Here is a 24,348-nt window from a genome sequence, read left to right as displayed (position 1 = left end):
TACCCACATAAGCAATAATTTTTACCATTCCATTCCTTACATGATTCTACAAAGCTATCATCAGATCCTGAGCTGTGCTTGGTCCCAGCCATCTCCTTCACAGCAACAGCTGATTCTGAGATGACTGCCAGTTTTCTCATGAAGGAGGATGTGTAGGGCATCTTCCACCTCTCCCAAACTCTTTTGGACATGTCAGAAGTGACTCCTAACCAAGCTGTGTCCTCACGTCTCAACAACATTGTGGCAAGATAGTTTAGGATGTTCTAAAGGTGCCAGGGTTTCAAGCTCCCTTTACAGATAGCATCTCTTAATGAATTATGTTAATATTACACAGTTATCTTTGCATACAAAACAATTCTATTTTCTAAATCCTAATGAATTTACTTTTAAGCTTCACAATGCTTTTTTTTTGTTTGTTTCATAAAGTTCTCTTTTGCAGTGCTTATAGTCTCAAGGAGCAACTTAAAAGCTGCAGTATTCACTATAACTAAGTGTTTCTGATGGATATTTGGGATGTTATCTGTAGTTAAATCTGATCCTGGTTTCTGTTCTTGCTGGACTATTTGCAACAGAATGCCTTGTATAAAGGTGACATGGCAATTTTAGAAAAAATAGATTGAGCAGCTATTTAGATGGTTTTCTTAGACTTGTCTTTTCTGAGACTTTACTCTGTGATAGACTTCTTATTCTGATCCTAACATACTAGATGTTTCTTTAAAAGAAAAGGACAAACATAAGGATAAACTGGTCCATTCATAAATACTCTGTTTTCAAAAATAAGCAGTCCCTCTTTTAGATTTGCAAACTAGTGCCACCTTCTGGGGAGTGGCACCCTTACTAATTTTGAACAATATTTTTCAGCATAAGCAAGAAGTAATGATTGTTATCCACAACTTAATCACATGAGGATATACTTTCCCGTTCTCTCATTTTGGCAAGTAGAATTATGATTCATTTCTATAATAAAATAATTCATCTTTCCTGCAAACTTGGTAGGATGTATTTTTAATAAACAATATTTTTAATACATTGAGTATAAATGTCCTTAAATGAAAAAATAACCTTGAGGATCCCAACCCTTGGAACTGATTGTTAATTCTTCTATTACTGACAAAAATGACTTCTGTCAGTAAGTTGGTATCCCAAACGTGTATTCTCCCCCAAAAACTCTGTGTGAAAAAAATTTGAGGCTGCTATATGGAATGCACAAAATGATTTGGAGAACTATAATAGAGGCTTTTTATGTTGTTTACTGCTAACCTGAAAGGCTGCATGAAGTAGAATCCACTTACATTTGTCCTGGGTTGCGGTATTATTCAATATTTTCATTACTGACTTGGCTTATGAAATATGGATGATGCTTATAAAATTTGCAGATGCTTAAAGATGGGAGAGGCTTTAAGCACCATGGGAGCAGGATTAGAATGGATCATGATGAAATGGAGCACTGAAATATTAGGAGACAGTTCAGTAAGGACAAGTACAATGTTCCTAAAGAAGCAGAAATACACAGTGAAGATTGACTGCTTAAGTGGAAGCTCAGTGAAAACTTTGCTTTCCCATTTTGGTGGGACAGATGTCTGCATGCTGTACCCTAAGATCTTCTTTAGAGTGGCCAGGTATGATTTTTTTTTATTATTTACTCAAGTCAGAAGCAGGCAAAAGACTATTCATATCACATACTGGTTTAGCATACATTAAATCTTTAATCTCATTCTGCTTCAGCTGGTTTGCTTGGCATTTATTTATTTATGAATTTCATGCATTCCTGTAATTTAAGATTAGAAAGGAGAGTTTAGATTTTTCTGGTCTGCCTACTCTGTTTTCACAGAATCATAGAATTGGCTGGGTTGGAAGGGACCTCAGAGATCATCAAGTCCAACCCTTGATCCACTCCCCCCATGGTTCCCAGCCCATGGCACTCAGTGCCACATCCAGGCTCTTTTGAAATATCTCCAGACACGGAGAATCCACTACTTCCCTGGGCAGCCCATTCCAATGCCTGATCACCCTCTCTGTAAAGAAATTCTTTCTCATCTCCAACCTAAACCTCCCCTGGCACAACTTGAGACCCTGCCCTCTTGTCTTGCTGAGAGTTGCCTGGGAAAAGAGCCCAACCCCCCCCTGGCTCCAACCTCCTTTCAGGGAGTTGTAGAGAGTGATGAGGTCTCCCCTGAGCCTCCTCTTCTCCAGCCTGAACACTCCCAGTTCCGTGTTACACCTTGTCTTCTACCTTATTCCTGATTTTGCCTCTGTCTCACAGCATCCTCCAGCCTTTAGTGGTTCTTTTGCTTTTATTTCCTCGAATAAAGATCCCTGTTAGTACTTGTTCTTTTCTCCTCATGAAGAGAGGAGATCAGGTTGGTACTCAGCCTTTTTCATGGGTTTAAGGAGATTAAACTCTAAATCTTTAGTTCTCCTCTGCAAGCTCTCCAGTTGTTGGTATTTTTCCAGCAGTCTCTAAAATGTGTACAGCAGCCCTTGGCACAGTGTGTATCAGTACTTTCTTAGTAAGTAACATGTTTAAAATCATCACCTCTTTTTTTGCTGGAGCATAAACCCAGACACGGCTTCTGTTCTGTTTTGTTCACAGTGGCTCTAAATTCATAACTTCTGTTTTCCAGGGTTTCTTCATTCTGTATTACTCACTCTTAAATATGCATAATGTGTTAACACACAAGTTGTCAGACCACAAGCACATTATTTATACAGGAATCCAAGTGGTTCTCTTTGACTGCTCTGTCCTTGTTCCTGTTTCCTTTTTCCTGTGCCTTATTTTTTTTTCAGTTTCTCCTGGCTTTCAAAGTTAACTCCACTCTTCTTGGCTCAAGTTTTATTCATTTGCATGTGTTTTTGGAGCTTGGCCAAAAGGACTTTACAACAGGAAACTGTCTTCCTGCCTAAAGAACTTCTGCTCTGCTACTGACAGAATATTTCCTGGAAAAACGTGCTGTGATCATCCACCTAATTAAAATTTAAATGGATCAGATTTTAATTATCATTGATTCTTAATAGCACTAATCTAGAGAAAATGTGAGTCAGTGATGAAGTGTATTCAGTCACACTCCCTATTTTATAGATATTCTTCTGGAATGTAGATTTCTCTTTCATTTTAAACGATAACAATGAAAGTGAAACAGATTCTGAAGAAGGATGATTTATTTTTATTATTATTATTATTATCATCATCATAATCATCTCAGAGGCACATGCAAACATATATGCAGCTACAGTGAAGGTCTGATATTATTAAATTGTGAATAATTCAGGAACAGCTTAGGTATCTGGGCAGGTTTGAATAAGCTGTTCCCATTTGCCTCCATTTCTCATAATCGCTTTGTTTTGTTCATAATGCATTAAGCAGTCCCATATTTCAGACATTTCACTAGTTTGGTTTTTTTTTCTGATATCTCTGCTATATATTCTAACTGTGCAAAACCTTACAAAATAGTTCTAAATCTCTCTTCAAAGTACATTAAAAAATGGGTTCAATATATCTAAATATTTGAAGACAACGTTAGGAGCTAAAAAGAAAAAGGAATGTGACCTGAAGATCAGTATTTTTCCAGCCTATGGACTAAACAGATAATATCCTTCCACATATCTGTTTCCTCTGTTTTGCCTCCCAGCAGACACCTTTCTTAAATCCAGCTTTTCTCCACTTTTTTTGATGGTACTTACCAAGCTGGCATTGCTGGAAAGGAGACCTTTGTCTTTAGGATATTCATCTTGTGCTAAGTGAGTTCTCACATTATCCCTGGGTCCTCTGTTTATGACACTTTAATTGAAGCTTTACAGTCAGATCTGTTTAAAAGTCAGTGTTTCAGGATATAGTTGGTTGCAGAGATTTAACTCCAGCCTTGGTGATAAGGCTGAAGTCCTCTAATTATATGGTGTTTGCTGCACCACAAGTTAAGGTAAACCTGCAGAGTCATTTTATGGTGTAGGATGCAGCCCCCTCTCCATTCTGAAAAGGATTTTCAGGGCAAGTTTGTTCTTTTTTTTTGGAACTGATGATCTCTCTTGTTCTAGGTGACTGGTATGAGCAGCTTTATCCCCTGGTGATTACACTGAAGGACTGCATGGGGGAGGTGGTGACCAGGGCAAAGCAGTCAATGGCATTTGTTCTGCTTCAGGAACTTGCCTGTGGTTTGCCCCAATGTTTGATGCTGACCCTAAGAAGAGACATTGTCTTCAGTCAAGCAGTAGGTTGTTTCTTATCACTTATTTCCTGCTGTTGCTGTAATTAACCAAAGTATTCAGTGTCTGTGGGCTTTGTTTTATTTTTCCAATTAAAAAAAAAAATTCCATATGTTTTCCATAATGTAGTGTAACGAGGCAACCAGGTGCCACTAATTGCCAGGGAGTGAGCATGAGCTTGTGTCAAGCCCACCTGTGCCTAATTAGGGTGGGCCCCCACTGCGCATGAGCAGGACCAGGGGGCCAATAAAAGGGCTACCAGAGCCTCACCCTAATTAGGCACAGGTGGGCTTGACACAAGCTCATGCTCACTCCCTGGCAATTAGTGGCACCTGGTTGCCTCGTTACACTACACCATAACATCAACCTAAATATTTTATAATGTAATAGAGAAATTAATAGCAAATGGAAATCCGTAGTAACTGATCACTGAGTCAGAAGAGCAGGACTGCAATGGACTGGAAAAGGTTACTTGATATCTCCCTTTTGCACAAAAAAGCTATTTTTGATCTTCCTAGATTATATGCCAGTATCCTCACCCATAAGGAAAGTTCTCAAGTTTAGCCTTGAACATTCCTGCTGCTGTTCAAGCTTGGTAATTTTTTTCTCCTGGTCACCTTGGACATGAGGAACAGATTACTTTTTTTTTTCAATTTATAGCAGTATTTTTTTGTGCTTGCAGCCTGTTAGCATGGCTTTTCTCAGCCTTGCCTTCTCTTCATAAACAAATGAAGTTCTTTTGATCTTTTCCTGTAGTTCATGTTTTTTCAGATAGGTTTTCCTCTAAGTGATTAATCTAATTTCTCTGTTAAATTATGGTTTTCCCTAACATCATTACAGAGTTATGTTGCAACTGCCAAGGAGAATGTTGTTTTAGGGGCTAATGGCTTTCAAATTCATCATCATTCACCTTGTATTCATAGCCTGCTGGTGGAGATTCTGGTCTCACTTCTGTCAGTGTAAATAACACAAAAGCCCACAAAAGAAATGAAGCTTATTTAATGTAAAATAAGGGAATATTTCACTGATTTTTTTTTTTCTTTTTTTTTAAAGTGCCTTAATAATGCATTAATATAAAACTATGTATGTAGTCACTAAACAGAAATATCTGTGCTGTTTTCTCAAGCACATAAATATTACTTCTGTGGTGTATAATGAGAGAATGATAGTAAAATGATAGTAAACTGTTACCTATGTTGTACCAGTGCATCTCTTAATTTCAAAGTATTTCATTGTCTTTATAGCTTGCTGGATTGGTCTGTGGGTTTATAATCAAACTGCACACAGGTTTACATGATCAAGGATTTTTGCAACAGCTTCATACTGTTGGATTGCTTGTACAATATGAAGGACTCCTCAGTACTTATAGTAAGTATTGCTCTTGGACAAAGTTCCTCAAGCATCCAGACCAAACGTTTACCCAGAAAGTTCTTATTTTAACCTCTGTTCTGCTTTCAGTAATTTGGTTTATTAAGTCAAAAAATTATTATCTTGAGGAGACAGTAGGCTTCCTTGTCATAAATAGTAAAAAACTGCCTCCATTTGTGTTTGTCCTGACCCAAAACAGCAGGTTTATAAACTGTTCTCAAACCAAGACAATAAAACTAACCCAAACAGCAGATTTAAACAGTTATTGACTTTGTCAACAAATGCCCTGACAACACCAGTGATGGTGATGTGAAGATAGCTTGAAAACTGTTTAATCATTAGCCTGATGGCATAATTTGATAGGTAATAAAAAGGACTCAGAGAAGTGGTCATATATTTCTAATGGCTTTGACCTGGGTCTATTGGAATCCTTCCCCAAATTGGAATTTTTGAACATTGCAGAGGGATTTAGCATTTGTGCAGCTCTTTAGTTCACAGGCAATTGCAGATCCTCACTGGGAAGTTGCTCTCAGGCTCCTTTTTGCATGATGCTCACTGTTGTTATTCTTAAAACCTTTGTTCCTCTGTCAGTGGGACAGTCTTTAAAGCCACTTTCAGAATAGAAAAAAAAATTGCTTTTCTGAGTTTATTCTGTGCACATACAGAGCAGCCTGATTTTCAAGGATGCTTAATACTCATAGTCACCATTTAGGCCACAGAGAATTGTCAGCAGTTCTAAAAAATCAGTCTGCTTTTATGTAGGTTACTTTAATGTGGATTTGGAGCTGTGATTTTTAGATGCAGAGACTGGAAAATAAAAACCTCAAATTGCTTTCCTGTACCCTATTCGGTGACTGGCCTGTCTATTCTTTTAATAATCTCTGTAATCTTTCCACACAGGTGAAGAAGCAGGGATGCTAGAAGACATGGCTGTGGGAATTGCAGATTTGCAGAAAGTAATGTTTAAAGTCATAGAAGCCAAATCAGAAGATTTTTTGCCTGTTATAACAGGCAGGCGGTAAGAACTTTTTTGTTTCCTGGAGCCCATGGCCTGTGCTTCCAATCTGTAGCACAAGAAAGCCCAGAGAATCATGATTTTCTTGATTAATTCTATTGAAAACACAGTAGTTTTATTTTTCATGAGGTGAGTGGACCTGTAATGAGGTAGTTAAAGCTACTTGCATTAGGGGTTCTGGGTTCCTTTCCTGGTGAAAAGCTCAAAATTCCAATTAATCAAAACAGTGTCTGGGTTGGACAAGGTTCCTGTTGCAATTTCAGTATCTAGATACTGAATCAAAGAAAAGTGACAGGTTCAATACTTACAGAAGTGTCCTCTAGCTAAAGAAAGCTTGGTTTTGAGGTGTCCATGACTTGTATTTCAATGTGACAAAGGAAATCACATTTCTCAGTTAGTCCTTGATTGTCTCAAGATGGAAAAGGGAAAACTCAGATGCCAGTACTTAGTGGCCACTTATGAAAAATTAAATCTGTCTTAGTTGCTGAAGGTCACACAGGACATAGCAGAAACCCTTGCATAAAGCTGCTAGGAAATTAATCATCACACATAAGTGCTTCTGAATATCAAGACATGAACCATAATATTTCCTTATTTATGGTTATAAGAGGGTTAACAAGATCATTCCATCGGATAAATGGGGTTTTCATCTTCATTATTATTCTAGTCTGAAGCTCCAAATGTTTTTACTTGTGCAGAATCACTTCCTTAATAGTATCACTGTTCTTAAGATGACTCCAAATTAAATTCAGCTAAAAGAAGCAACTTTTAGAAAATATCTTTCCTCTGAAGGGGGGTTTCACCACTGATTTACTTAATTATTCTGGATTACTCTCTTAGTCCTATGGGCCTGAGGAGAAAGGATTGATATAAATAGCAGGAAGGCTGGAGTGCAATAGGCAACAGATCAGGATAAATTAAGAATAATTACAGTCTGTAGATAAAGCAGAAGAAATCAATCCTTTGTAACTCACAGCAATAAAAAATCCTGGAAAATCCAGCAGCTTTGCTTGCTTACTGCCATGACTGGGCCTTGAGCTTCCTCAGCCATTCATGGATTGCTGCAATAGTCAGTCCTTAGGAAGAAGAATTGCTGCCTGTGGTTGTGGTCTCCTGTTTACTGGGAGGTGTTCACTGGATGGAATCTGTATCAGACCAAAAAAAAACAACTCTTTAAGCCAATGTGTGGAAGTGCCCCATTCCTGTTAGAGCTCTGCTGAGACAGCTCCTGTTGGGCAGCATTGGAAAACAACCATAAAAGTGAAGACAGTGCAAATCCTAGTGAGTTTCTAATAATGTTTAAATACCCCACAATTTTTAGATCACTTTTGTCCTTACCTGATGTGGTTCAATCAAATGTGACTAAAGACTAGAAATTCAAGACAGAAAATTAAGCTACAAATTCCTACCTTTTTTTTTCCTAGGGAAGTGCTTAAGACTGAGTTTCAGTGTCCACAAATAAATCAATCCCTTGACTGGGAATGCTCTAACCTGCTGATATGGGTGACTAAACCTGACAATGTGAAGTCCTGGTCAGGCACTCAGCTTCTTTTATACTGCCAGAATTCATAAATTCTTTCATAGAATGAATTTGGGCACATGAAGCATCCCAGGGTTTGACAGTTTTTCAGCAAGGCACTTTGAGCCATATTGAAGTGATCTAAAAACTTGTCACTTAGCTGAAAGAAGAGCTGCTAAAGCACCTTTCAGCTGTGATGTGTGAATGCATTTTTTTTCTCTTGCAAAGCAAATGTATATGGGTATGTCTTGGTTTGTGTTCATTGCCATTTCAGCCAACTGCAAAGAGCTGCAGGGTCCATGGCCTGCTGCTGCATGGGGTTAATTTTTAGAGGTCTTCTAAGTGGTTTTCTGTCTTCATTTGTGGTGATAACAAATATTGGAGAGTAAAGCAAAAGAAGTCAAAGACAAGGATATTCTTAAGCAGTCCTGCTTTAGTGAAATCGTATACATTTAAATATTTAATACCTACATTTATAGAATTCATGATGAAAGAGATAATGACTATTTACTCTCCTAAACATACTGGATTTCTCCACTCCATTTTCCTGAGACAACTTAAAAGTTGAAATTCCAGCCACTGAACAAAATGAGAATTTTCCTTTGATTTTTTGTCAGAGGTTTTTGATAATACTCCATTTAGAGTGGATACAGCATCAAGCTGTGACTTCTGAGGGGAAGCTGGGTTTGTAACTCTGTTAAGCTGCATTGTAGGAGTTCATGTGTTCTCATTGGTGTTTTGGTAGCAGATTACTTTTGTACTGCTTTCATCTTCAGTCTTATTTTGATTTCAATGTTGAAGGCAGTATCAAAAATGTGCAATTCTGTATACCTGCCTTTTTCCAGATAGCTTCATTATGCTCTTAAAACAAACAAGATGAACTGTCCCTTTTTATAGCTCAATATAATCAAGGAGAAAAGGGTGGAACTGATTTATAAATATACATGTTGCCTATAGCTTAGGAAGGTTGCAGTTTCAAGCATAGTCAGTATTCCCATCCTTATTCTTCTTATTTTTCTTAGTGAACATTATGTTATAGAGGTCCAGCTTCCAGCAAAGATGTTTGAGTTGCTGCCCCAGGAGATTAAAGAAGGAAAACTCCTTCGTATGTATCCAGTCCTCTTTAATGTTGGAATCAATGAGCAGCAAACACTTGCAGAGAGGTAAGAAAAAAACTTGTTGTGTTTTCCAAGTATGCCATTTTAGTACAGGATGTCTCTCAGGATTAAAAGAAATCTCTTGTGTCATTTACTCTTGGACCATCTTACATTGACTTGGTGTTTATTTTTAAAAGTATTAGAATAAAGAAGCACAATCTATGAAGCAATGCATTCTAATGAAAAAGATCACATGCAGGACTTCATTTCACACAATCAACACCAAGTTTCATTTGGATACAGATAGCAAATTAATTTATACTTCTGGGATGTATAATTTTGTTCCTCTACAGTTCTTTGTCCTTCTCAAACATGAGTTTGAAAACTGGAAACTCTTGTTATCATCAGGTGGGATTAAAGATGCTGGACAAGTTATAAGCTAGAAACAGATCATTTTTCTCAGCTTTTTAGGACTTTTTTCCAGGGTTGAGGATGGGCAGTTAGTAATAGGGAATGCATTAGTAGCATGTTTGTAGAAACATGAAGGCTGATGCTGAAGTTCTCATGTGTTAATATTACTTCTCTGGAAAGGTTGCTGGGAATTAATTAATTAGTACAACAGTCACTTTCACCAACCTATTAATTTTCTCTTCCAAGTGAAGGGTATCTGCTGGGCATTTTAAATTACCAAGTTTGTGCAATGCTAGAACTGCAAGGTAGATAGCAACAATAAGACAGGTATATATATATAATGATAATAATAACTATTATTATTATTATTATTATTATTATTATTTGCTGGTTTTATTAACTGAGCATCCAAGTTAGGCAATACTTATCTTCAGAATGCATTAACTGCAGCTCAAAACCAAAACTGAAAATGTAGCTGGAAAAATAGAGAGACAAGTGAAAAACCATTAACCCAGATAATAAGCAAGAAGTTGAGCTCAACAGGAGTTTTACCTCGTGTTCTTTATAGCCATATGGGTTTTTGCTTTTAGTTTTTTGCTTTTGATTTTTTTGCTTTTGTTTTTTTTGCTTTTGACTTTGCTTTGGGGTTTTTTGCTTCTGGTTTGTTTTTTTTTTTCCTTTGCTTTTGTTTTTTGCTTTTGGGGTTTTTTCCTTTTGTTTTTTTGTTTGTTGACTTTTAATGGTTTTGTGGGGTTTTTATTGTTTTCTTTTTGTTTTTTGTTTTTAAGGTGTTTTTTGATTTTTTGGGGTTTCTTGTGGGTTTTTTGTTTGGGTTTCTTGTTTTGGGTTTTCTTTTGTTTTTTGGGTTTTTGTCTTGTTTTTTTTTGTTTTGTTTCTTGTTTCTTTGTTTTGTTTTTGTGGGTTTTTTGGGAGTATTTTTGCATTTTTGTGGTGGGTTGTGTTTTTTTTTTTTTCTGGTTTGGTTTGGTTTGGTTTTAGCCTATGTGAATCCTGGCAGCTGTAGAGTTTTTGCCATGCATCCTGACATCCTGCTGCTCTCTGAGCTTTCTGTGAGGTTCAGGATGATGCCAACCTGGTGATGTTCCCAGCAGCCTGGGTTGGTGCAGGAAAGCCCAGACCCTGTTCCTGACCCAGCTGCAGCTCAGATCCAGGCAGCAGAACTCAGCTCGCAGCTCTCTGAAGCTTAATGGTGAAATCACTGTGAAAAGCAGCAGAGAAATGGTCCTCTCATTAGTTTAAAATACAAGAAACTGAGATAACTACCAGCTGAGCAGCAGAATAGGGCAGAAGGCCCAGAGAAGTAATCAGTTTGACTACTTATAGCAAATATTCTCAGACCTGACCAGAAATTTGTTCTTCAGAAGGCTTTCCACCTGATACCTAACACTTGTTCATCTTCTGTGGCTTCAGTGTTGTCCAACACTGGTAAAAATGAATGTACCTAAGCAGCAGGAGCAGTAAGAAATGTTGGTGTTGGTGTTCTCTGCCTTTGAAATTCCCACAAAGAGCCCTTGTGTTTATTCTGGATTTGTGACACAAAAAAGAATATTTACTTTCTTGAATATTTATTTGCAAATGGATTACTCTGCCCATAAGTTTTTGGAGGGATTGGCCATGAGTGATGACCTCTTTGACAAACTGTGGTTGTAAAGTATGTGAGACATCAGCAACTAACTGTACATTTGACAAAATACATTCAGCAATAGAAAAAAATAAAGTTATTTCTTTATGCAAAGCACTCATTCTAAAGGATAATTAGGTTTGGGTTTGCTTTTTTGTTATCATTGTATTCTGCTTTTTTTATAGGTTTGGAGATACCACTTTGCAGGAAAACATTAACCAGGAAAACTTAGAACTTCTAAAAGAATATTACAAGCTGTTTACAGAAAAAATGCCTCCTGATTGTGAGTACAAAAGAATGCAATGTCCAAATGGCTTGGAAAAGGTTTGACAGGTGGAGATGTATAAGCAAGTAGTATTAAGGCAGTGGTAGCAGGCAGCTTTTACATTAAGGCCTCAATCCCATACAGCTGTTCCATAGATTTTAACACTTTGTGCCTGTACACAACCCTGCTGAACTCAGTAGCAACTGCAGGCCCATGGCCACAGCATAAACTACAGGGAGAGTGAAACAGAATAAGGCAGAACATCTTTTAAAAATGATTAATATAATACTCTTTTTAGTATTTCAAGTAGAGGACAGTCTGTACCTTCTATATTTGGACAGAAATACTCAGTGGGAATTCTAATCAGTTTCAGTCATTCCCTCCATTCTTACTTGGAATATGTATTAAGGTCTGGCAAACCACTGAGAAATCTGCAGATGCAAATACAAGTAATGAGCCACATCATAATGTCACTGACAGCATCATTCCATCAGAAGAGACCCTATATCCCACTTTTGTAGTAATTTATCATAAACATTACAGTTGTGTTATTTGGATCACTGAAAGCAAACACTGAGAAGAGCATTTGTATAAATCTAATTGTATTAAAGGATGCCTAAACTATATTCCCAAGTGCTGCAGAGTTTGCAGTCTGATTTTAAGTGGCTTGGATATAGATCTCTGCTCCTTCAGCTCTGGTGTGCAGCTGGTGGGGGTGAATATGTTGAATCTAAAGATCTGTCACCCTCCAACACACTCAGGGTGATTACTGCTGGTTGAAATCCCATGTGAAGTTTCTATTCTGTTAAAAAATACTTTGTGCTGATGCAAATTATCCATTACATGTGTGTACTTGCAGTTATATCTAACATGTTACTGTGTATTTCTACATACTTAGCTTTTATATCAGAATTATTTGAAATTGCTAATAATTCTGGCAGAAGTGAAAACTCTGTTCCTAAAGGCTGGGCTGTATGCCCATCCAGCCACATCTCTAGTATTCCTAGGGATAGCTACAGGAAAACTCAGACAAAAAGCTAGCCATTAATTCAGGGGAATCCTGCCAAGAAAGCATCCTAAAACACTAACCTCACCTGTGGTTTGGTCTAGGGTAGATCTACTCCCTCATAAATTTATCCTATTATATAAAAAGCAAAAATTTGCATGCAGATAGTGTTGAATACTTTTCACCAGCAGAATACCTGAGCTTGTCCTGTCTGCCTGCAGAAGGATTATGAGTGAGCCCCACAATCTTCCTGGACTTCTTCCAGACCATGCAGGCTTTTGAGAACTGCACTTACCTAATTTATCATGTCTTTTTGGTTATTATTGCTTTCTTGCTTGTCTATACCTCTGAGTTCTGAGTCTGTTCTTTGTATGAATTTTTACAGAACACAAACCACCTTCTGGTTCTGTTTCCCTTGCAGTAGCTCCCTGCCATTCATTACACAGATTCATTCTTTTGCCTTAAAGTAATGTGCCTTTCAAAACAGCTCCCTGGAAAAATAGGTCAGCTGAGGGCAGGCTTCAATTCCTCCTCTTTTCCCACACTGCTATGCCCAAGTTCTTGGGAAGATGAACTTCCATCCAAGCTGGAAGCAGCTTTCGGGGTGTAGCCAAGTGAAAGCCATTCAGTACTGATGGCTCCTTGGTGGTTTTGTCCCACCTTCCCAAATAGTTTCTGCAGTGCCAAATCTGTGCTACAGAATAAAAGCTGGACCCAGTTCACCAAGCTGTAAGTTACAGAGAGTGCTCAGCAAACCAGGCAGGATTTGGGGACTCTGAATCCTCTTGGCCCCAGGTTTTTTCATCCACTATTCTAAGGCCACCTCACTTGCTGCTTCATTCAAATATTCCATTTCAAAGAATTCAATTGCTGCTCCCACCTTTCTGTTAGTTTTCCTTTCATCTCTGTAATTCCCATAGCCAGTAATATTCCAGCTTTCTCACTAGAATTCACAATTATTAAAAATAATCAGCTGCATGTAACTGCATCTGCCAAATACTGACTCTTCTTTTAGGTGTATATGGACTCTGTCACTCACCTGCTACTTAATCTCTGTAATTCTCTAATAGGAATCTCTGAAATCAGTAAATAATAATGGGCTTCTAGAAAGATTCCTACAAAAAATGCCAATAAAATGTAGTTCTGGTTTAGGCACTACAATAGCACTGCTTTATCAGCATAGCTCATGATAGGAAGGGGATAAAAAGCTATGATTGCTGCTCAGTAGCAGATAATTAATTGAAAAGAGCAGCTTAGACCTCAATTTAAATAGCTGAATGCATAAAATTGGAGAACCCTGTTTTGTGTGATATTTGGTGTTGCTGACTTGAGACTTAAGACCCCAGCAGCATCAGTGGTGTGCAGTGTGATCCCATGGGAGGAGAGGGATAAATGCAAGGTTTGGAAAACCTGCAAGCAAGTAAGGATTTTCTTCCATAGCCTTGTAATGTATATAGCAGTACCTGCATTTCCAACACCAAGTCTGTGTGTCTGTTTTATACTTTTAGGCTTTTCCCTCTTATAATTTATGGGAATGATTTGATGGTTTAATACTGCTGTGTGACACAAGGAATTTAAGCAATCCATCACACCCAGCCAGGATGTGGCTTATTTGACAGTGTTATACATTAGAGAATCCTGCTTTATCTATGGTGAAGTCAACTCTCTGAGATGATGCATTTTCTACATTGAACCAAAGGAAAAGTACTTTGAAGGAATAAAGTGTTCAGTGTTACATTCTTGTAATCTGGAAGCAACTTTTTAGAGCATTCCTCTTATGCTGTGTGGTTTAAAGAAACAGATGCAGGATAAGTATAATAGTCTAGCAGGTTATGATGTATATTTATATACCAAATTGCATGATCAGGATTTATATTACACATATAAACCCCATCAAGCATATTAAAACCCAGCTTCACTGTACTTTGCAGTACTTTGGTTCTTTTTGGCAACACAGTAAGGGTGAGACAACTTAGACCATTTTAAAATAGTTCTTTTGAGTGTATTTAAATTCCTTCTTACTGTGACTCGTGGATAAGGGAAGCTGCAGAATTCATTAGAGGTAAAAGGTAAAAGCCTGTTGGTAAGTGGGATCATTCCAGCTGTGATCAGGCTAGGAGAATAGGAGTTTGACCTACATTGGCCTCATGAAATGTAAATCTTGGTTCTTGAGTTAGGGCTTGGATTGTTTTGGGTTTTTTTCCCACTAGGTGGAATATTGTACTTTTTCTTGTTGAAAAAAATGTCACTTGATCAATTTGTTTTACTTCTGTTTCAGCTGGTTCTGAGCCCTTCTTTGGTGATTATAGCTTTTAACTTTTTTATTTCACTACCATTAGATGAAATAATTTTGAAGAACAGATTTTGGCTGGTTTTACTCATTTTCAAAACTTATAGCAGTTACATTGAATAAAATCCTTCTATAAATATATATACACACACAAAAAGCAAGAAGAGCCAATTGAATTGCCTATTCTTTCTTGAGTTTCCCTCTAGGGATCTACAGTAATAAAATAAAAGCACAGCTGCCATACCCAGGGCAAGCAGGTAAAATTTGGGGTTTTAAGTAAGCCTGAAATTATATTGTATTTCATTAAGTCCCATTTAATTTCAGACTGAGAAATATCCTTTGCTAGGTTTTTTGGGGATGGTATTTAGTGCTGTTTATCCTTCTTCATGTGCTATATCAGGAACTGAAGTATAGTTCTATAACAGAAATGGCATGTTCCATTTTGGAAAAAAAAAAGCAAAATATTTTTACTTAAAAAGAAAAAAAGACCCCAACCCAAGGCAGATTTTAATACACTCAGCTATTATCTCCATTTAATATCTATTATATTTGATCAATACAACTGAGCAGGGATTTGAATGTTTTCACCATCCATTTATAAGGTTAATGTTGAAGACACTTTAATTTTCTGTGGTGGAGACCTTAGGAAGGACAACCCAATACTTAAATAAGTTTTACTGACTTCCTAATATTTAGTTGGTGTTTGTCTTCTGTGTTACAAAATAAAGTTGTAAATAACAGACCTGTTCTTTCGTAAGGACAATCTTTAGTCAGCACCACCCTATCATAAACCTTACCATCCTTTTTTTTTCAGGTCTGCCACATTTTCAAGAACAAAATGACTTAAAGGGTTTGCTAGAAAATCTCCATCAAAATATCCAGTGCAAAAAGAGAAAGAATGTGGAAATCATGTGGCTGGCTGCTACGGTGAGCTCTGTCTTGGTTCAGATACATTTGCATGATGAAGTAATTTTCACCTGTCTGCTGATTCTGTAAGTGCAGAGGACTTGAAGGATGTGATTGGAAAACCCAGTAATTAAGTGTCAGGTATTCTGAAATAGCTCTACAACTATTTCCATTCTGATGGTCTCTCTTCCTCCTGCACTTAAATTACAGGTATTTTCTTTCCCTCACTTTCTTAACTGGCAGAGCTTGGTAGAATTCAAAGCAAAAGGTGGTCTGGGTCATTTTCTTGTACTCTACATCTGCCAGGCCCTTTTCTGAGGACTTCTGAGAGCTTCTCCTGGTTGGGTGCTCTGTGGCCTGTGCCTCTGCTTGGGGTTTTTTGTCTCAGGTGCAGGATTTTTCATTTAGCTCAGAGAGTTGTGTAACAGGTGAAAAGAAATCTGCTTTTTGTTTGGCCATGTTTTTAATTTAACTGAGTCTGCCTGGGCATCCCCAGCATGGGCAGAATTAATTTTTTGGGTGATCCCACATAGCTGTAAATAGATCACTTTATATAAGAAACAATACAGGATTCAGCTACAGTATCTAACCTTTTTTTTTTGATGTAGTTTAAAATCGTCCATTCCTTGATAATACAAAAATGTGGTTATTCAAAACATCCTCCTTTTATCACTTAGTTTCCATAAGCCTTAAGGTATAATGCAGAACATGATTGCTTGCTCTGGCTTCTGTTCAGTATTGCTGTAATTGAGGTAGTTATGTTTTATAAATACTTGTTTAATTGTACAATACAACTTGTAAACAATCACATTTTATCATTTTATGAGTTTTTTAGACAGTGTCACCATGACAGCCCCTCCAAGGAAACTGATAGTGATACAAACTTGCTTGCTTTATTCAATTAATTCCTTTTAGTTTCTCAATGCTGTGGGGTTTGCACACACATGTGAAGAAAAAAACCATCAAAACGAGCCTATAGATATTTATAAAGAGATCAAGGTTTTCAGCAATGTGATATTCAAACAAATAATTATCAGATTTAGAGAAGTACCTGTGGTATCTGCCCATTTATACAAGCAGTGACTTGAGTCTTTGGTGTCCAGTGAAGCTGAAGCAAGAATTTGTCTTTTGGGAACTTGCATGCAGATGCCCTTCAAAGCAAATATGTATTTGATACAAAATAACTATGAAGTTTTTAATGACTTTTCACTAACACCAGGAACAAGGCAATATTAAGTATGTCTTTGTACTAATAACACAGCTATAATTTTTTATATTGCTAGTAACATTTTGCCTTGTGATTAATAAATACTATCACGTGCTGTTGCAGTATAAATCTGTTGTAAATAAAAATCTAAACTTTTTTTGCATTACCAGTTCTTCAGTAACTGTGAAACATTGTTTTTTTAAAGAAGTAAAAGATTAATCAGCACAGGATAGTGTAAAATGAGCTACAAAGAAAGTCACAGAATTTACTTCATATTTGGATGTAGACTGTTCTACCCTCTATTCAGGATTCCCTGAAAATAATTTAATGGGTAAAAAGCATTCCTTGGATGTACAGACTGTTTCAGATTTCAGATATTTCTCTTTGCATTTCTCTGAAATATGTATTTTGGGACCCACTGACCTACAGGGTTACACTGGGTTACATTTATCTATTGGAAAAGCATCATTCCCTGCTGTAAGGGTAGCACTTGGTTATTGCACTAGGTGCATGACATTCTACATGGATATGCACATTTACCTTCTCCTACATGTAATCTGTATTACAATGGGGCTGTGAGAACACATCTGCATTCAGAAAGTCAACTTCTGCACACAGATATCACAAAAATTTCTTGTTTTAAATCTAATGGGACAGAGATTTAAAGGTTATACTTTATTTCCTAAACTTCACACTTGGTTCTGCCCTATAGCAGGAAAAACAAGCAGAGTATTAATTTATCCTTGCTTAAGTCTTCATGGGGCTTTATGCTTTTATCATCTTCTCTTTAAGATTAATCACAATCCTAATAATTTAATCTCTGTTTGCAAGGGAGACTTTCTAAAACCCAAATAAATGTTAAGTCTACTTCTCCTATATCATCAATGGTTGAGGAAGGAATAAGCAAAGTTGAGGATCAAATTAAAGTTGCATTCTAGTTGCAAGCTGTGATATGATGACATTACCATATATTTGATGTTGTCCCTTAGAATTCTAGAGCATCAGATCATTGTATTTGCCCATTTTAATTATTTACTTCCATTAACTGCTGCTGCTCAGTGAAATGAATTATTCTGAGGATTAATCTGGGCCAGCCTCTCAGGTTAGCCTACTCTTCTCCTTCAGTCAGAATCTAAGGGTTTTTAAGTTTGTTTATTTCAGTTAACAAGTTGTTTTCTATTTAATCCACTTTAAAAGAACTGAGACTTTTGTACTGAACTTCAGTGCAGAATAAGCTTGTGGGTCATTTGCTTGTGCCTGGAATGCATCTCAGTTCTGAACTGACAGTCACTTACCAACACTGGCATGTGTGCTGTCAACCCAAATTTGGATTCAGTCTCCCTTCACCACATCAGAGGCCAGCATTCATCCAGAATATTTACCTTTTTCCTTTTTTCACAGACTTTGAGTTGTTACAATGACTCAGACTTTAAAAGAGACTGTTGTAAAGGGAATTAATCTCTTAGTTAAGCAGTTAAGTCACACAGCATTATCAGCACTGCTTGATACCTTCCTTTAAAAAAAAGTTTGTCATATACAACTTAATTTAAATCCCAGTGCAACTTTCCAAATTAAAAAAAATAATAAAATTGTTTGGATTCTTGGAGGAAGGAAACACAGGTTCACCTTTAGTACTTGGTATTTCTTTGGATTTAAAGTTATACTTAATAATTAGTTTCCTGCATTCAGCTTTGGAAAGTTCCCTTACCACAGTATCACAAAGACCTTAAACACTGTAAATATTGTCTATGCCATTGATTTTAATAAAATTTTTGAGAAATGCAGTTAATGGATTAAAAACTGCTTATCAGTTGAATTGAGACTAGGATTGGGTTCCAGTTTCATCCTTCATGATCCCAAGTAAACACTTGATAAAGAAGCTGAGAAGTTCTTTAGGGTGAGCCTTAAGTGCTGTAATTTATTGCCTTGCCCTATTCACATATTTTTCCTTTTTTTGATACTGTTATATCTGTGATTTTCCAGAGATAGGAGCAAGCAGAAGTGGGCAGAGGGTTTTACCTTCTCTTAGGCCGAAGTACATCAGGGCACAGGTTTGGGCACACCAGCTCTCCTTCAGATTTTCCTGTTTCTAGCAATATTGTTTGAATCCAGAATATGAACTAATGGGCTGGTACAGTGACAAATTCTTAAGATAAATTCTTATCTTTAAAAAGATGTCATTTTCCCCTTATCCTGTGTAATTTTATTTTAAATATACAGTGAAAGTAGGGAGTCCATGGAAGTAATTTGTGTTAAGCTTTATTTGTCTGGGTCATGCATAGAATTTTTTGCCCATTAAAAATAAAAACTGTGCTTAAACTCAGTACAAAGAGAGATGTGCCTGAATCTATACCATCATGAGTAGGTAGTTCTCTGTGTCCCTGAATCTGAGTTTAAAAAGACTTTTCAAAGTTTTTTTCTTCTTTTATTTCCACATTCATTAGTTGTTCAGACATTAGTTGTTCAGCTTTAAATGAATAGGCTGGGTGAAAAAAAAAGTGAGAAAACTATGAAGCAGCTTTTCCTTTTCAAGTCTAGGCTCACAAAAATGTTTTGTTTTCTTCAGGAAATTGGATGCAATGGTTTGGTAAGGTGCAGTGTGTCTAGACCTAATTTCAGTGACTTGCTTTAAAATGCTTAGAACTAAGAATAGTATGTTGGGGGGTAGGGCTTGGGGTGGTTGGGGTCCACCATCAGTTCCTTGCTTCATTTGGTAGAGGGGTGGGGGTTGGGATGAGCAGCAAAGAGAGATGATGGTGACAAGAGTGCAAGATTGTGTGCAGCCATCTCTTAAAATGAGTTAGGGCCCCTTTTTCCTCAGTGGGCTGGTTATTTGTAGGTTTGTCCTGCTAATGAAAGCCCCGAGGATCTGCTTTTAAAAAAAGTGTCATTTGGACAAATTGGAAATGTGCTATAGGGCCGTAGCTATAATCTTTTGGTGGTATTTTTGTAGACTGTTAATCACACACATTTATAAACAAAACATAAATTGACCATTCCTTTAAGCAGTTTGTCAGGCCAGGAGGGGCATAATCCTTAGGATATGAAAATCCTCAAGGCAGCAGTAGGAACTGATTTATCTGCCAGGACCCTACAGCCCTATAATTAAGTTACTACCTTTTCCTTAGCTATTTTTCCTCAAGAAATAGAATCATAGAATTGGCTGGGTTGGAAGGAACCTCAGAGATCATCGAGTCCAACCCTTGATCCACTCCTGCTGCAGTTCCCAGCCCATGGCACTGAGTGCCACATCCAGTCTCTTTTGAAATACCTCCAGACATGGAGAATCCACTACTTCCCTGGGCAGCCCATTCCAATGTCTGATCACCCTCTCCAGAAAGAAATTCTATCTAATATCTAACCTAAATTTCCCCTGGCACAACTTGAGACCCTGCCCTCTTGTCTTGTTGAAAGCCGTCCGGCAAAAGAGACTAACCCCCACCTGGCTCCAACCTCCTTTCAGGTAGCATCGTTCTATCTATTCCTTGCGATTCATTGGGATTGCAGAACTGTGGGAATTCAGCAGTGTGGAGAGAACGGGAGTTGTGAAAAAAGGGGCAGAAGGTTGAGGTCTGTCTGTGTTGCAGATCTGCCGCAAGCTGAACGGGGTTCGCTTCACCTGCTGCAAAAGTGCCAAGGACCGCACGTCCATGTCGGTGACCCTGGAGCAGTGCTCCATCCTGAGGGATGAGCATCAGCTCCACAAAGACTTCTTCATTCGTGCCCTGGATTGTATGAGAAGGTAGGTGGAGGTCATTGCATGTCCCTTGAGTTTTGGGCTAAGGCAGGAGCAGTCCAAAGCTCTCTGCAAATGTGCAAGAGGCCCCAGTTCTGGTTTAGCCAAGAGCTGAGCATGCCAGCTGGTAAGTGACCCTGCAGGAAAGGCCTTTGCAATTCCCCATTTCATCCCTAATTAAATCTTCTGAGATGGGTATGTGAAACTTCCTCTGTGTCACTTCCCTGACTGTAGATATTGACCAAGGTAAACGGCACTTATTTTAACAAGGTCTTAGGTTTTCATAAGGGTTAAAATTTTAACAACATTCTGTGACTATGTTAAAAACCCATCACTTTCTGTTTTAAGAGTATTGTTTAAATGTTTACACGTATTAAATCATTTTGTAAAATTCAGGCAAATATAGTAAAAGCAGAATCAGCATTTGTTACAGATGGCCATTCTTATTAGCTCGTATTATTAAAAGTGAAATATATACCCAAGTAGCTTTGGACAGATGATGGTTGCCACTAGATCAGATAAAATCTTCACTGTGCTTAAAAAAAACAAACAACCAAACAATAAAAACTATGTTTAATTCTAAATTACAATAATGTAGAAATTGAGGCTGATGTTATCAGGGTTATGTAATTATAATAGGTAAAAATTCCTGATTATCTAAATCTTTGGTGCATTAAAAAAAAAAGTTCTGGTCACAGAATGAACCCAGATGCTGTGTTCTCTGACGAAACTTCCATCATTGGCTTAATGAGTACTGTTTTATTTTTGAGAAGAGTTTAAAAAATGTATCCACAACTTTCACATAGCAGACAACCCAAGTCACTGCAGAACTTGTAGGAAAAATGTGGTCAGCCTGCAAAAAAGAAACTGAATCCTACCTTGCACTTCTGTGGAGCACAAATTGTTGGATTTGCAGAGATCATATCTAAGTAAACAATGATGTTTAAAGTCTGTAATTGATAATTCTTTACCTTAATATTTAGTACTGTCAGATGAGGTGTTTAATGTAGGTTAGCCCATGTAGAGTCCTTTTATCCTTTGGCAAGGATTTGAAGAATAGAGTTTGTCTACAAAGAGCAATTGAGCAGACACTGAGATGGCTGCAGAGTTGATTTCCAAGGTGCTAATGTGGTGTGATGTGTTAAACTGAGGTGTGTTTTTTGTATTTATCACCAGCTTGCATAAATCCTGTAGCTTCTGCACTATTTCAGTGAGTGAATGGCTTGTGTGCAGTCTTCCATAACTACATGTTTTATCATTAATGACAAAAAAATCAGTTTTCTCCATTAAATTTCATTTGTGTTGGCATTTCAAATGTTATTTTCTTTTATGTCTCCAATAATATGGAAGTGTGTAAGAAACAGCAAATCAGCAGATGCAGGAAAACTAAGTATATAAAATCATTATTATGCTAGAATAGCATTGAGTAGTAGATTGGAAAAGTTACACAGATATAAGCCTGCTTTATTAAAAAGAACAAAAGACCTGATATTTATACAGACAACACACAAAGTTGTGGTAGGTTTTGTAGACTAAAATGTCTGTCATGTAGCTGATCTAAAATCTGAGGAGTTTAACAGATTAGTTGTACTTGCAGGTAAAAATCAATTGGAATCACAAAGGAATGGTGAAAAGCTCAGAAAATCAGGAGGAAACTTTAAACTTAAGTAAGCAGATGGATATATGAGGTTGAAACACCATCACAAAATGTTAATTCTGTATTTTTGCTGTAGTTTTAAACAGAAGAGCTTTACCCCAGTAGTATCCTGTAAATTGATTTGAAACAACATGAAGTGAGGTAGTTGTCATGCTGGATGGAAGGCATGAGTTTTGGCAGTAGCATAAAAAATAACCTGCACCATCAGTGTAAAGAATACACAGATCTTGTGCCTATGCTGGTTTCCATCTTTAGAACACTGGTCACACAACTGGAGGGAAAAAAAAAAAAGGTCAGCCAACTTTTTTTTTTCTCATGAGCTGGTGAATTAAAGCCCCAAAAATTCAGAACAGAAGAGTAAAAATGTCAAATGAGGATACACAGTCCTCATGAGAGATGGTCAGGCAGTTTTAAGAGTTGTCTTTGGGTGCTTTTTTTGGTATCTTTGATGCCATTGACATCCTGCAGGGACTGTCTCTTCCTCCCCACCTGTCACTGGAGGTGCTCATGGAGGTGACCCAGGCTTTCCTCTCTCTCCACCACTGACCAGGGAGTGTGGCAAGGATGCTCCAGCTGGCTTTTATTCTCTGGACAGGAGGAGAAAGGTGAATTGAAGAGAAATGCACTTGGAGAAAACAAACTGGGAAGGGAAGGAAAGCACAGCCAAGCTAAAGAGAGAGGGGGGGTAAAAATAGCACCATGGTTTCCATTGGAAGGGATGTATTGGGGTTTCAGCTAAAGCTCCAAGAGAAGTTTGAGAGAAATTTGGCAGCTACATTTTGAAGTTTGTGTGAGTGAGGTGAAGAGACTTGTTTAGTAGTGGTTGTGATGCTTGCCCTTTTATCCTATCTTTTTATTTGATTACTACTGTGGAGTGTTATTTGACAGATTATGCTGTGCACTTCTAAGCTTTTCATTGACTACTTGTAGAAGCTTTTAGAATGATTTTCACATCTAAAAGAAGCTATTTTGTTTTAAGAGCAGAGAAAAACTGTGCCATTTAATTCAGAATTTCAGCAATTTTCCCCTGATGAATCTTCTCTGGATCACTTAGTTAAACTCTGTCAATCAAACCCCTTTATGCTGATTGCCACAAATCACTTTTCAGTTTTGCAGAAGAAAAGCAGACAAGAAAAATTCATTTTCAACATCCAGAATCTTAACAGACTGCATTGATCTTTGAAAGGCTCTTTCAAGAGTTAACAGTAGGAGACAGACAGTACCATGGAACAAACTGAGCTATAAAAGAGGGGATTCAAAAGCAGCCTTTATGGGAAATGCCATAATTTTGAGACAGGAAAATTATAAAGGTGTCTGTGTTGCTGCAAAGGTTTTTCTTTTCTGGCCAGTGCTGTGGCATAGCTTTGGTGGCTGCTGTAAAAGGAAGCTGTGTGCTTGTGGGGTCCTGCTTTCTGGCCACCAGAAGTTTGGAGGTGCTGGGCTTCTTCATGCTGCTGCTGCTTTTATTTCAGCTTCTCTGGTGTCCCTAAAATTCTGAGCAAACCAAAGGCAATTTCAGATGCTTCTGTTTGTTTTCTTTGATATACATGGTACAACACTGTTTTGGAAGATACTGCCAGTAGCTGTTATTTCATGGATTATTCTAAGTGGAATTGTGTCTTGTAGTGATAAGCTATATGGTGTTTATTACTTCTTAAAAAAATAATAGAAAAAAACTGTGGAAAATATCTTTCTGTTAGTTGTCCCTTTAGTTCATGAAAAATGTGGTGAAATGATGACAGGAATTCAAGCTTTATTACTTGCAATTTATAATATATGGATGTGTCTTCTGTGTGTAACTAGCTATTGCAATAAAGGGGCTATTCCATAAGTAATTCCATACAATATAGTTTTCTTGGTGTAGGTATGTGACTTCCATTGATCTTGGTGATATGCTTAGTGCAGAGTCAGGGAAATCCACATATCCCTCTCTGTTGCACTTCAAATCATTCTCAAATCATATTTATAATGTTACTGTCACTTTCAATTAATCATGTTTTCCAATCCTCATTATTTTTTTCTTACTTTT

General features: G+C 37.4%; 1 protein-coding gene across 1 annotated transcript in view; it reads left to right on the top strand.

The window, feature by feature from the left end:
- Positions 1-24,348, top strand: part of INPP4B (inositol polyphosphate-4-phosphatase type II B) — a 272,455-nt gene that overhangs the window by 224,660 nt on the left and 23,447 nt on the right. The window contains exons 20-26 of the mRNA XM_030450753.1: positions 4,033-4,205; positions 5,445-5,568; positions 6,469-6,586; positions 9,125-9,265; positions 11,438-11,535; positions 15,628-15,740; positions 20,514-20,668. Coding sequence (XP_030306613.1) covers positions 4,033-4,205; positions 5,445-5,568; positions 6,469-6,586; positions 9,125-9,265; positions 11,438-11,535; positions 15,628-15,740; positions 20,514-20,668 — 922 coding nt within the window. The remainder of the gene's footprint in view (positions 1-4,032; positions 4,206-5,444; positions 5,569-6,468; positions 6,587-9,124; positions 9,266-11,437; positions 11,536-15,627; positions 15,741-20,513; positions 20,669-24,348) is intronic.

The sequence above is a fragment of the Calypte anna genome, chromosome 4B, assembly GCF_003957555.1.
Source record: "Calypte anna isolate BGI_N300 chromosome 4B, bCalAnn1_v1.p, whole genome shotgun sequence".
In the NCBI taxonomy this organism is placed as follows: domain Eukaryota; kingdom Metazoa; phylum Chordata; class Aves; order Apodiformes; family Trochilidae; genus Calypte; species Calypte anna.
Note: the sequence above shows the minus strand (reverse complement) of the source record. Positions and strands in the feature narration are given on the sequence as shown.